The 13,556-nt window shown below is 43.8% G+C and overlaps 1 protein-coding gene across 1 annotated transcript in view; it reads right to left on the reverse strand.

Annotated features, from left to right (window-relative positions):
• Positions 1–5,016: 5,016 nt before the first annotated feature.
• DIPK1B (divergent protein kinase domain 1B) overlaps positions 5,017–13,556 on the reverse strand; it is a 57,820-nt gene continuing 49,280 nt past the window's right edge. Inside the window, exons 3-5 of the mRNA XM_029613353.1 lie at positions 12,544–12,651; positions 10,026–10,202; positions 5,017–6,317 (exon numbers count right to left, since the gene is read on the reverse strand). Of these exons, the coding sequence (XP_029469213.1) occupies positions 5,505–6,317; positions 10,026–10,202; positions 12,544–12,651 (1,098 nt within the window). The 3' untranslated portion in view covers positions 5,017–5,504. The remainder of the gene's footprint in view (positions 6,318–10,025; positions 10,203–12,543; positions 12,652–13,556) is intronic.

Below are 13,556 nucleotides of genomic sequence, written 5' to 3' on the forward strand. Positions count from 1 at the left end.
GCAACCAAATGATTAGGGGCATGGAACGATTCCCCTATGAGGAAAGGCTGAAGAGGTTAGTGCTGTTCAGCTTGGAGAAGAGTTGGCTGAGGGGGGATATGATAGAGTTCTACAACATTATGAAAATACTTGAACAGGCTAATATAAATTGGTTATTTACTCTCTCAGATAATAGAAGGACTAGGGGGCACTCCATGAAGTTAGCAAGTACCTCATTTAAAACAAATTGAAGAAAATTCTTTTTCACTCAACACGTAGTTAAGATCTGGAATTCATTGCAAGAGGATGTGGTTACGGCAGTTAGTGTAACTGGGTTTAAAAAAGGTTTTGATAAGTTCCTAGAGGAGAAGTTCATAAACTGCTATTACTCAATAAGGAATACTAGCTTGGGATCTATTTAATGTTTGGGTACTTGCCAGATACTTGTGACTTGGATCGGCCACTGTTGGACACAGGATGCTGGGCTTGATGGACCCTTGAACTGACCCAGTATGGCATATCTTATGTTCTATTATAGAGATGTGTATAGCTTTGTATGTTCCCTGCATTCTGTTCATATATAGGCTGAGTATTTAAATCATGGTTAGGCAGTCCCAGAGGGAAAGCGACTACTCGTACTCTGGGCTTGGCTAGCATATATCTGACACCATACTATTTTCCAATTGATCACACTTCAAAAACTCAGATTTAAAGTTGCTATTCTGTATTTTAACCCTCTAGCTACCCAAGATCATACCTCCATATGAGCCAGTATATCTTAGCAAGTCCAGTTCTAATTAAGCAGTCACTGCACATATGCCTACTTTTGTCACTGTGTCTCACTTCCACCCACAGATGTGCAGTGCCCGGTGATCAGAAGTAGGTGAATTCATCCGTATGAAGTATATTATAGAATATTTAATTAGTATTTGATTCTATATTGCAGGATACTGGTTATTTTCTTTAAAAAACTAAGATGTACATACTGCAGCAATTGTTTACGTACAAGAATGAGGAGCAGTCCACTACCAAGTTGTACATGCTTGAAATGGCCAATAAAGGAGGTAGTTTTGCCCACCATTTGTCCCGTTGATGGAAAAGGGTAATTAAGTGTCTGCACTTTGGTTGCTACAGCAATTTAGTAAAGTGCTTTTGATACACAGCACAATCAGGTTACCAGAATTTGAACAGATTGGCAGAGCTAATAAAAGCGGAAGGTCCCATTTGGAATGGTTTTTACCACAGACCTGAAATGGAGTGAAGGTGCTAAAGAGAGCTTAAAACACTTTGGTACAGAGCGGGCTACAGGATTAGCGGTTCCATGCCAGCTTCTGTGTGAGAGTCTGCAATAATGTTTGCATACTGCTGTTTCAATCCCTACAGCCTTGCTTTCTTATTGTTATGGACAGTGCTCTATGTGCGTCCTGTGCTGGGAAGATTACTGGGTCGCTACAAGGATAGAGTAACTTGTGTTAATCAAGGCAGGCTCCTGCTGCGACAATGATGAACTTTCCAATAATGTGTATGAGGCCAAGACTGAAATTTCTTAAATTAAGTTCTTGCATGACCCTGAGGTAGTTTTCATCCCAGTTTAAGGGGTGCAAATTCAGGCCCTTTTGGAAAAAAGCTAGCTGCAGGAAAATGCCCGGGGGGGAGGAGGAGCTGCCTTTCCATGCTCCCCCCTCCTCCATCATGGTCATCGCAATCTAAAAATGATCTCACGGATGGAACATTTTTGTTAATGCCTATCTGCTCTCATGAGAAGAGCTGGTCTGAATATTACAAAGTAAAGCATCCTGGGGCCGGCTCAGTGGGGGTGCTGTTAGGTGGAAGACCCAGGTTTGATTCCTGGGTCCGGTCTTCTGCTCCCTGAGCAGGTAGGAGATGCTGCGGAGGCAGCACTCACAAGCCCCGAGGGGAGAGTGTCTCAGTCATCACTCAATGCTGGCATCTACTGGAGGGAGCTATGGTCTGTAGCCGGGCCAGAGGAGGTATTGTAAAATGACTGAAAAAACACAGGTTCTTGTGAATGAAGGCTCATGTTGCTATCTCTGATTCAGCAGAGAGTCCAAAGGAGCAGGAGGAAACTGCCAGGCCAAAAATACTGTTCAAAAAGTAGCCACATTCGCTATCATAAGGAACCAGTGGCCATAAAAATACACTGACCTTGCTGTAGATTTTTCTTACATACTGAAGCCAATATTTAGATGACCAGTTGGTTTCCCCATCTAATAAGAGGGTGGTGTAGGTTTGAGGGTTTATAAACATTCCTGATCACTAAGATCCAAAGGGAGGAGCTTCCTTGAAGTCCCCTCTCTAAAACTCGTGCACTTAAGACAGCACAAGAGATGAAGCCTTTTCTGTGGCTGGACTGCTTCTCTGGAACTTTTTAGTAGTTCACATTTGGCTAACTGAAAGTGGCAAGTCCTTTAAAAAGGCTTTAAAGACCCAGCTGTTTCAGCAAGCTTTCAATCCAGGGAGGCTTGTTTTAAGAACTGGCCACAGCTTGACCAATTTATTAGCTGCCTGGTTCAGCTAGCAGATGGATATAGGTTATTTGTCTTCTGATTTTTATGTCTACCTATTGATTTTAAGTTTGCTATACTATGTTCTCTACCTCAAACTGAATGTAAGCATGTGGACAATAAAGTTTAATAAATTCAAATATGTGGTGAGACAATTTAGTAACCCTGAGTCTTGACCACTGTGTTAACATCTGTTTGTAAATATATGAAAATGGCATTAGTGGGGAATACCACAAAATATAACAAACAAGAGAGCTCATTCACTACACTGCAGCATTTTTCCCCAAGGGAAAAATAACACAGGAGTCACAAAGTAAATGCTTGCCGCTTTGTGACCCCCACTATATTTGCCTGTGGGGAAAAATAGCATGGAAGTGAAAGTTCCCCAAACAACACACAATGGTGACCTTGGCACTGTGGGGTTAGCATTATTTAAAGGAGCCAAGTAAGGCCTCCCCCCCCCCCCCCCCAGCTCCCTGTGAGTAGTGCAACCGAGGGTCTGCATTGACCCCCCAGGCTGCCACCCTTGGAGGCAGCCCATTGTATAAATAAAAAAAAAACAAACGACTTTTGAAGACTGGTGCAAACCCTGCCCCCAACCCCTTTAGTAAAAAAAAAAAAAAAAATCCATCTCCTGGATGAACCACCAGGGAGACTTGAAAATGAAAGGGTCTGGGGGAGGGTGGAGCTCCACTGGACCACCAGACGTGGCTGTTTGAGTAAGGAGGGTTCCAGGAGGGGCTGTAGGGAAGGGGCCCCACTGGAACACCAGGAATAGGTATTTTCAGTCGGGGGTTGGGGGTCCGTGCCAGTGGAGTCTGTATTTTTTTTTTTTTATACTGAAGGAGAAAGGTTGGGCTGGGGCTTATGCCGATGTTAAAAAGTAGATTTTTTAACATTTACACAATGGGCCTCCTCCAAAGATGGCACAGAATAGGCCAAGGTCTATATGGAGACCTTGGGTTTTTGCACTACTCTCAGTGTCGGGTGCTTACTTGACGCCGTTGGCCCTTTTAAAGCTAGGCCCTGGGTGCACTGGGGCGTGTAGTACTGTCCTGATGCTCCTGGGGAAATTTCAGATAATGCAGCTTGTGAAAGTTTCCTCCAGCCCTGTTATCTGATTTGATTAGTTTAGGGAAGTTATGAGCTGATTAGCATGCATTTGCATATTAATCAGCTCATTTAAGTATGCACATGTCAGGGCTTGAATAACGTGAGAACCCAGTAATCTTCCAGTAATCTTTCCAGCACAGGCTCTTTGCCTTGTGAAAAATGGCCTCAATGCGGCTTAGTGAATGAACCCCAATATTTGGAATTGGAGTCCAAACTTAAACACTAACGGGCCGATACAGTAAAGTCCGCAGGAGAGCGGGCGATTCTCTATTCAAATGAGGCTCGGCGGTAAAAACAGGCAAAAGAAGGCGCTAGAGACACTAGCACATTCCTAGCGCCTCCTTTTGGACCGGAGCGGCAGCTGTCAGCGGGTTTGAAAGCCGATGCTCAATTTTGCCGGCGTCGGCTCTCAAGCCCGCTGACAGCCACGGGCTCAGAAACCGGACGCCGGCAAAATTGAGCATCCGTTTTTCGACCAGACAGCCACAGGCCGACTTCAAATTTTTTTTTTTTTTACTTTTCGAAACTTTCGGGACCTCCGACTTAATATCGCCATGATATTAAGTTGAAGGGTGCACAGAAAAGCAGTAAAAACTGCTTTTCTGTGCACTTTCCTGGTGCCCGAAGAAATTAGCGCCTACCTTTGGGTAGGCGCTAATTTCTGAAAGCAAAATGTGTGGCTTGGCTGCACATTTTGTTTTCTGAATCGCGCGGGAATACCTAATAGGGCCATCAACATGCATTTGCATGTTGCGGGCGCTATTAGGTTCGGCGGGTTGGATGCGCGTTTTCGGCCCCTTACTGAATAAGGGGTAACGCTAGCGTGTCAAAAACGCACGTTCAATTGCGGGTTAACAGTGCGCTCCGTCGCAGCGCACTGTACTGTATCGGCCCGTTAATTTTTTATTCATCTCACTCCATGGTGAAAAAGGTGAGAGATGCTAAAGTGCAGAGTAAGTAAAATAATTTTTTTTTTGATGTTACAAAATTAGACACTCAAAAGGATTTCTCCCATTTTGTAATTATGGTAGCTGGCTCCTATACAGGTTCTGATGGATTTTATTGGACCAGTGTGAGATTACGCCACAGGTGCTGTAAACCAGACCACCTCATTCCTTTCTTCACATGTATCTCAAACTGAAGTGCAGTAATGTTTTTTTTTTTATTTAAAATATACAAAGAAACTAGCTTACTTCATGGCTATGACATCTCAATTGCCAGTGACACTGGTTATAAGGGAAATGGAGTTTGCAGATGAGCACAGAATGGGAGAAATAAATCTGAACTGAAGGCTACAAAAAACAGAAGGCCCTAAGCTGCCTGCCGTATTCAGGCCTTGCAAAATGGTTTGTGCATGTATGGAGCAATTCTCCCATCCGCTTGGTCCATTCCAGGCTGATTCATATGTACAGGACACAACTTTATTTCACATTTCTGTCTGGGTCAAGCCCTTCCATTGGCAGCAGAGCAACTGCCTCTCAATGAACAAAGAAAGGAAGAGCTCAGGAACTGGAGGCTGTACATGGGAGTGACAGAAAATGACATATTTAAGTGCTGGTGCTGCAATAGAACAGTACTAATGAAACTTCACAGAAAAGCTATTTATTTACATCATCACCGTTCACTAAAAAAAATAGTAACAATCACAGCATGATGATTCAGTGTGTTTGTTCTTTGTAGCTCCTGTAGGAGGGTAAGCAGGCATGTTGCTTGAGTTGGCCTCCTTGCCTTTATTTCCTAAGGAAATCCTGGCCTCCATACCTGCTAGGATTCTCTTTCTTTGTACCCATAGCTCTTTCAGTGATGATTTTGCACTGTACTATGTGCCAGTTATGCAACTTCACTACAAAGGAGTAATTACAGCCTGTGGCTGCGTTAATCATATTTTTAGGAATATTTGGTATTTGAGATTTTCTTCCAAAGTAAGGTCTTCAGATTGTTTAACACGAGGGAGTGGTGCACTTCCATCTGACTGGCCAGGCCACTCAGGGTCATACAAGTTCGCAGTTGTTTCTGAAGCTGTTCCCTTAAGTCCGATGGAGCTCTGTATAGTAAGTAGTCCTGTAGAAGGCCACAGATTTTAGCCAGGTTGGGCTGGATCATGTCGGCTTTGCACTGTTTCATCAGTTTGTCACAGGTGGCCATACAGTCTTTCGCATATGTGCAGTCCACGTTTTGCTCACAGTGACGGCCCTTTAGAAAGCCTCTGATTGTCATTTCAGTGGCAACCTTCCGCAGGTCAACCATTTTGAAGTCATACTTTTCATTGTACCCAATGTTCTTGAAACTGGTCTCGCAGATGAAGAAGTTCCCATAAGTACCATGGAATATCTCTTCCACAAATTCTAAGAGACCTATAGCAATTTTGGCTCTCCTGGGCCAAGCTGGGGCAAACCACTGGTGAATTAGTCTATGCACAGATGAAGGCAACAATGCTTGGAGGAAGCGAGGAACTTGCATACCATAGAGAGAAGTGTGGGGAATCTTCTCTGTGACATAAAGGTCCCCACAGTGGCCAAGCAGTTTGGATGTGTGTTCCCTCTCGTGTAAGGAGAGCATCAGCAAAAACTCATTGAGCTGAAGCAAAGCCCAAATAGATTTGGCTTCGGCCAGGGATACCTTTCCATCCTCATTGACATCCGCCATGGTTATAATTCGACTCACCAGGACAGCAAGTGAGTTCTGATCTCCAAGAGTAGACTACAAGCAAGCCAACAACACAACAAAAAGAGAATAAATTAATCCAGTGGTAATCTCCAAATCACAATGCAAAGCATCTGAAATGAACTAATACACATAAAAATGGAGCTGGAACCTTATTTTTTTTAAAACGTATACAGATAGGTATCTGTGATGAAGTTTTTTGGAAAAGACTTTCTTTGGGCTGCCATCTGCTCAGAAGCTGCAATCAACCATTATGGCTTCATCGCTTTGAATAGAGTGACCACAACTATTGGTTACCCTGAGGCAGAGTACTCATGTGTCCTGCTTTCTCTGCCCCTGTCCGGCCCTTCTGCCTGCCCAAAAAATAATAATCTCACCTAGGCACGGCAGACTGCAGCAGTGTGTGGGAAGGACCAGGATTCAGCAGAGCTGCGTGGGACACTGGCATCCAATGGGAAAAGGCTGTGGTCCTGAAGGTGAAAGCAAGAGTAATCTCTGGAAGGGAGGGATCTCTGAGCTAGGGAATGTAACAGAGGGGAGAGGGACAGTCGCTCTTTGTAAGACAATTTACAAGCTGTACTGCCCAGTAGGTGCAGCCAGCCTAAGCTAAGAGGAGAGGAGTAGTGGCCCAGACTGAGTGTGTGGGGGAAGTGGGAAGGTGGCTGCTGCAGTTTGGGGAAGGGCTAGCAGCTGGCACAAGAACTTTCGGGCCGATGCAGTAAAGTGCGCTCAGGCTGAGCGCACTGTTAGCCCCCGTTTGGCTGCGCATATTGAAAACGCGCGGCCAACCCCCCCCCCCACCCCCCCGAAACTAATAGCGCCCACATGCAAATGCATGTTGATGAGCCTATTAGGCATTCCCGCTCGATACAGAAAGGAAAATGTGCAGTGAAGCCGCACATTTTACTTTCAGAAATTAACGCCTGCCAAAGGCAGCAGTTAATTTCGGCCAGCACTGGGAAAGTGTACAGAAAAGCAGAAAAAACTGCTTTTCTGTATACCCTCCAACTTAATATCATAGCGATATTAAGTCGGAGGCCCCAAAAATAAAAAAAAAATTAAAAATTAAAAAAAAAAAATTAAAAATCTGCCCGTGGCCCACGGGTTGGAAGACGGACGCTCAATTTTGCCGGCGTCCGTTTTCCGAACACATGGCTGTCAGCGGGTTCGAGAACCGATGCCGGTAAAATTGAGTGTCGGCTGTCAAACCCGCTGATAGCCACTGCTTCTGTCAAAAAGGAGGGGCTAGGGACGCGCTAGTGTCCCTAGCCCCTCCTTTTACCTCGGGCCCTAATTTGCATACGGCCTGATACTGAATCGCACGCCCAGGACACTGGCCTGTGTGCGTGTCGGGAGAGTGGGTGCTCGCCGGCTCTCCCGCGACTTTTACTGTATCGGCCCGTTTGACGCTGCTGTATGTCTGCAAGGAGATGGGGTGGAAGCACTTGCTGAGTGAGTACACAAGCAACAGCAGAAGAGTGGGTGTGCTTGTGTGTCAGAGAGAAAGTTGAGTATATGTCAGAGAGCGAGAGAGACCTGGTGCAGGGTAAAGGGTGAGGCAAAGGGTAGGGGGATCTGTTACTGGGCAGGGGGGGTGGGCAGGAGAGGAGGGAGAGACAGGTGGGGAGTAGGACCTGGTGCTGGGGAGAGGGGACCTGTACAGTGTTTCCCAACCTTGGCACACCCACAGCACACCTATATTAACACAAATGTGTGGCACACAAACTTCCATAAACCAGGCAATGAAGACATGGAGAGGACTCTTCCAAATTTTAAAACAAAGAGAAGGGCCAGAGACCCACATGAACCCATCATGATGGCCCAGATCCCTCTACTTAGAGGTGTAAGAGAAAGGAGAAGTCAGTGTGGTGCGGGCAGCTGGTTCAGTTCGTTACCTTAGTTGCCACATATGGCTACCACAGCTCTTTCACTGCTTCTGCTCCCAATACTCAAAATGATTCACTTCCAGTGCTCAGTGCATGCTCTCCCCATCTTACTCAGCTTGGAGACAAGAGGCTGGAAGAACTCAAAGATGGAGGTGCCATGTGCAATGTGTGCCCTGCATGAAGCTGGTACCAACTATCCATGCCCTGCATGCATGATTATTTTATTTATGTATATTCTGCTTTTCAGCACTTCAAAACGGATTACATTCAGGTACTGGAGGTATTTCCCCATCTCAGAAAAGAGTTCCTACAAAGTGTTTCTTGTTGCTGCAAGTTTCCGATACCAGAGCAGATGCTGGTCTGACTTGGCATTAGGCAGTAGTCACTTTTCTACAGCACACCTCATCAGGTTTGAAGGCACACTAGTGAGAAACATTGCAATAGGGGGAGAAGGAGGAAGGAGCAGATCCCTCCATAGCCCGCAAGAAGATTGTGGGGGTAGGGAGCTAGAGCAAGAGGTGGGGCAAGGATCCCACATAGATGGTCAACTCTTTGGGGCAGGGAATTATTGTTTGAATTCTAAATACGCTGTAATCTGCATCACTTGGTTAGAATCTTCTACAATATGGTGAGTTGTAGTGCTGTTTAAATTATGGTAATAATTTTTAATGCTGCATCTATGTAAACAAACCTGCATACTCAAATTAATTTTTGCTAATCATAAATGCAAATTCCTTGCAAACATTTGCCCTGCATTTTATCTTCCTTTATAAAGGTGAGTGTCCTGTTGGGGTACTTGTCCTCTTTGGAGGCGAGTATCTTCCTTTTAGGGTACTCCGATTTGGCCACTGTACCCTGAGGATTTCTATAGATGTCCTAGAACCAATAGATAGTATTCCAATTATAGTACAATGAAGGAAAAACTGATGGGGTGAATGAGAAAGGGAAAGGAATGTGTAATGAGGCTAAAATATCTTCATTTCAAAATACAGCTTAGAATTGAAATATAGAACGCATGAGGCTGTAGAACAGGGGAGAGCTGAGTTTAGTGTAGGATTAATAGGGATTACTGTTTTTATATTTTTATAGTTTTGCAAATACTAGATTATGTGTTATTGGTATTATATATGTTTTATGAATTGAGTTTGACATAGGATTTATTTTTATTTGATGATGTATGTTATCTTCACTGTTCTGATGTGATGGGATAAGGCAGAATGTCAAATTAACCTAAGCCTAATGACAAGAAGTGTAGGACCTATGAGATGCAAGTACTGAAGAGGACTGAGTTTGGTGAAGATGAGTGTGGGACCCACCCAGCTTTAATATTGGAGATGGTGGAGCTGCTTTGTAGTGTGTGGCACTCATGAGGCTACAATAGAGCTCAGCTTAATAGCAGTGAATGCTGAACTTTGCTATCGTAATTTACACATTAATGGCAAGTGAAAATCAGTTATCTTGACATTTATTATTAGTCCAGTATGCCACAGCAAACAAGGAGAATCATGCTTAGAGTTTGTTATGTTTTATGACTACTACATTTTGTTATGCTGTTTTCATTGAACTGATTGTTATTGCTATTAATATTTATTGTATTGTATTTTTACTATGTTCTACTTGCCAAGAGTGCTATCTGGTTGTTACATTAAAAATAAATTGCATTAATAAATGATGACAGGCAAGGCTTCTCATTTCTGCCCTAAGCATATAGGAGAAGCATAGTAGTACTGAAAAAAATATATAATCCAAGCAGCCCCATGGAGGAGAGGTTGTGACCTCACGCCACCTTCCCTGACTAAGAAGCAGCGACAAACAGAAAAGTGTATGTCTCTGCTTGGCATCAGCAAGGTACACTGACTTTTAGGAAACTCAGCAGCATCTCCTTGAATTCATCCATCGACGTCCCCCGTGTCGGCTTATCGAACAGCACCAGCTCTCTCCTGGGCATGGCGTCGGGATTGTTCTCCATTTTCAAGGTTTCTTCTATTCCACATTTTATCATCACATCTCTGTCCCTCCATACCCCACTGTACACCTGAACAGAAATAACATTGAATGCAACAAATAATTAGGGGTTTGGGGTTTTTTCCTTGCTGCTAAAAAATAAAATTAAGTAAAAAAGAGAGAATTGTCATGGGCAAGAACATGAAAGATAACCACTCCTGTTTATTTTTCTCTGGTCATATTTCTATTTTCCCTATGCAGTTTTTAAAACATAGTGAGAAAGGAAAGGAAAGGAAAGTTATTATTTCCCTGGAAGGACTTTCAGATCAGTACTGTTTGGAGAAAGCAGGTTGTTGATAAGAATATAAAAATTGCCAAAATGGATCAGATCAACATTTTGCGAAGCCAGGCATCCTGGCACTGATAGTAACAGTCAGTCCCTTTCAATTTCTGGCAGCCAGGGTTTAGGGATCTGCTGAAACTGGGGATGACATCCATTAGTGTTTCTTTATTAAATAACCATTGAGCTCCCATAAATTGATCTAATGCAGTGGTTCCCAAACTTGTCCCGGAGGACCCCCATCCCATCCAGTTGGATTTTCAGTATATTCACAATGAATATTCATGAGATAAATTTGCATGCAGTGCCTCCATAGCATGCAGATTTTATCTCATGCATATGCATTGTGTATATCTTGAAAACCCGACTGGATGGGGGTCCTCCATGACAGGTTTGGGAATGGCTGATCCAATGCCTTTATGAAAACATTCTTACTCTTTGCCTCCACTGTATCCTGTGGTGATGAATTTCACAGGTTCACTGTGATAATGGAGATAGCGAGGGTGCTTTCCCCAAGAAGTCCGCCTTCTAAAGATAACCTGGATCAGTTACTGCCGATTCCAATACAATACATGCTGAGAGATTCAGCCCGGGAATTATTATGCTGAGACATCCCCAGATCCTTCAGTGTGCTGATGCACTAATACCATTTATTTATTTATTTGCATTTGATTGCTTACTCCATCATTAAAGCCGGAAGTAAGTTACAATTAATTTGTACCAAAGGGATTATTTTCAGACTAAAACTCCATGGTTATTATGAAGTCACTCTGCCAGGGAAAAGGATGCTGTTGTCAAAAGTCTACGAAAAAAACAATCTAAGACTCCCTAAACTGCAGGTGTCAACCTCAAGATGAGGGGCGAGCTGGAGAATTTTATGCAGTTATGGAAGGTAACACTGTCAGGCATAATGGGCGCCTCTGGGTGCAGGAAGTCTGTTTCTGAAGCTAGTCACCCCCAGCCAAGATTTTTGTGTATGGGTGTGGGTAAGGTATTACTGATTTTACTTGCTCCAAAATGACCTGCAGTGAAGAAACTCTGACAGATCACCACTCTTCTAGCTAAATTCTATAATCACCCTACCTTAACTGAACAATGTATATGAAAACTCGTTGCAAAAGTACCATTTCTAGTACACCATTAAGAACGCACTTAACAAGAAGGTAGGATTACAATATAATGTGGGAAAAGTCTGATTTCTTAGTGAGCTGTGCTTTGGGATAATGTCGTGTGATTGTGATATGTATCATGGATTTCATTTTGGATCACTTTGCCAGTAAAAAGTCACATGAAAAAAAAAAGCACTAATATTTTTGCTTCGGTAGCTGTTCCACTGCAGGGCCAGAAGGTGCTGGGGGTGTGTATTGTCCTTCAATTGCACATGCCAGGAAGAGTATTGCAAGGCAGGCTATTATGTGACCTTAACTACATGACAGTGTGCATTACCGCTGTCCTAAAATGCCTGCATGAATTTCAGAATTTGTTCTTTCATAGAATTAATGTTACTGGGAGAAGAAACTTATGTTATCCCACTCATGTAACTGCAGTTGCAGCTAAAAGTTAGTCCTAACCATCAGATCACTTGAACTTAATCTTCCCTTTTTAACTATGTGATTGGCACATGAGATGAGAAAGAAAAATATCAGGGCCTGTTACCATAGCTCCACTCATTGCATAAGCGTGAAGGAAACTGGTGAAATATGCAAGGCTGAGAAAGGATCTGGGAGTCACCAGCAAGCTCTGTTCTTTGAGATACTCATAGAGCTGAACGAGAAGCTTAGTCTGGTTGTCTTGGGCTCACTTATCTGCTTTGCTTGGGCACTAAAAGATACCAAGTCCACAGCCATGGAAGTGAAATGTCCCCAGGAGTGGATGTCCCTTGCGCTGTAGACAATCGGTTGCCTTCCACATAACAGAGCAATCATTTCCAGAACACTACCAATGGTTTCAATTCTTTTAGTTTAGCTTTTGTTATTTTTGTTGACTGGTGCAATTAGCATACAAGAAAAGAACAGATGTGCCAGATGATGAGTCTTACTTGCAGCTCATTCTCCAACATGCTGGAACTGAGGCTGCAGACAAATGGACTTACCTGATGTGTGGGAGATGAGGAAAGGCACTGCTGGAAAACCAAGGTATGATCTTCACACAGGTCCTTGCAGGCTGAACCAGAAATAATCCCCTTCTTGTACTGATCACACTGAGGAGAAAGCAGATCTGTCAGGGTCACTCAATTCCTTTGAGCAACATTTTCACTTGTCATTTATATTGGCGGGACTGGTGTTGTCAACTGGGTCCATTTTATTAAGACAGGCTAATCCAGTACTGGTTTTACCCCTAAATAAAAAAAAGTCAGACTAGAAATTCAAGTATGCAGCTGAGTCTGCTGACAATCCCTAACAGGCCAATACAGTACAGTGCACTCTGACGGAGCGCACTGTTAGCCTGCTATTGGACGCGCGTTTTCCCTTACCCCTTATTCAGTAAGGGGAGGAAAACGCGCGTCCAACCCGCGGCACCTAATAGCGCCCTCAACATGCAAATGCATGTTGATGGCCCTATTAGGTATGCGCACGGGATACAGAAAATAAAATGTGCAGGCAAGCCGCACATTTTACTTTCAGAAATTAGCGCTGATCCAAAAGGTCGGCACTAATTTCTTCCGGCACTGGGAAAGTGCACAGAAAAGCAGTAAAAACTGCTTTTCTGTGCACCCTCTGACTTAATATCATGGCGATATTAAGTCAGAGGTCCCGAAGAGTAAAAAAAGTAAAAAAAAAAAATTTGAATTCAACCCGCAGCTGTTGGGCCTAAAACCGGACGCTCAATTTTGCCGGCGTCGGTTCTCAAGCCCGCTGACAGCTATGGGCTCCTGTCAAAAAGGAGGCGGAAGGGCCGGTGCGTGCGCTGGGAGAGCGGGCATTCATCCGCTCTCCCGCGGACTTTACTGTATCGGCCCGTAAGTGGGAGCAGTTAAAGGACCAGGCTCCAATACCATCAATACTAAGAGAGCTGCCAGCTGCATGGCTTAGTGTTAACACCGTGTACTAATGTGTGAGACCCATTCTATGGATGAATTGTTGTTTTTAAATGCCAGGGTTATCA

The sequence above is a fragment of the Rhinatrema bivittatum genome, chromosome 8, assembly GCF_901001135.1.
Source record: "Rhinatrema bivittatum chromosome 8, aRhiBiv1.1, whole genome shotgun sequence".
In the NCBI taxonomy this organism is placed as follows: Eukaryota; Metazoa; Chordata; class Amphibia; order Gymnophiona; family Rhinatrematidae; genus Rhinatrema; species Rhinatrema bivittatum.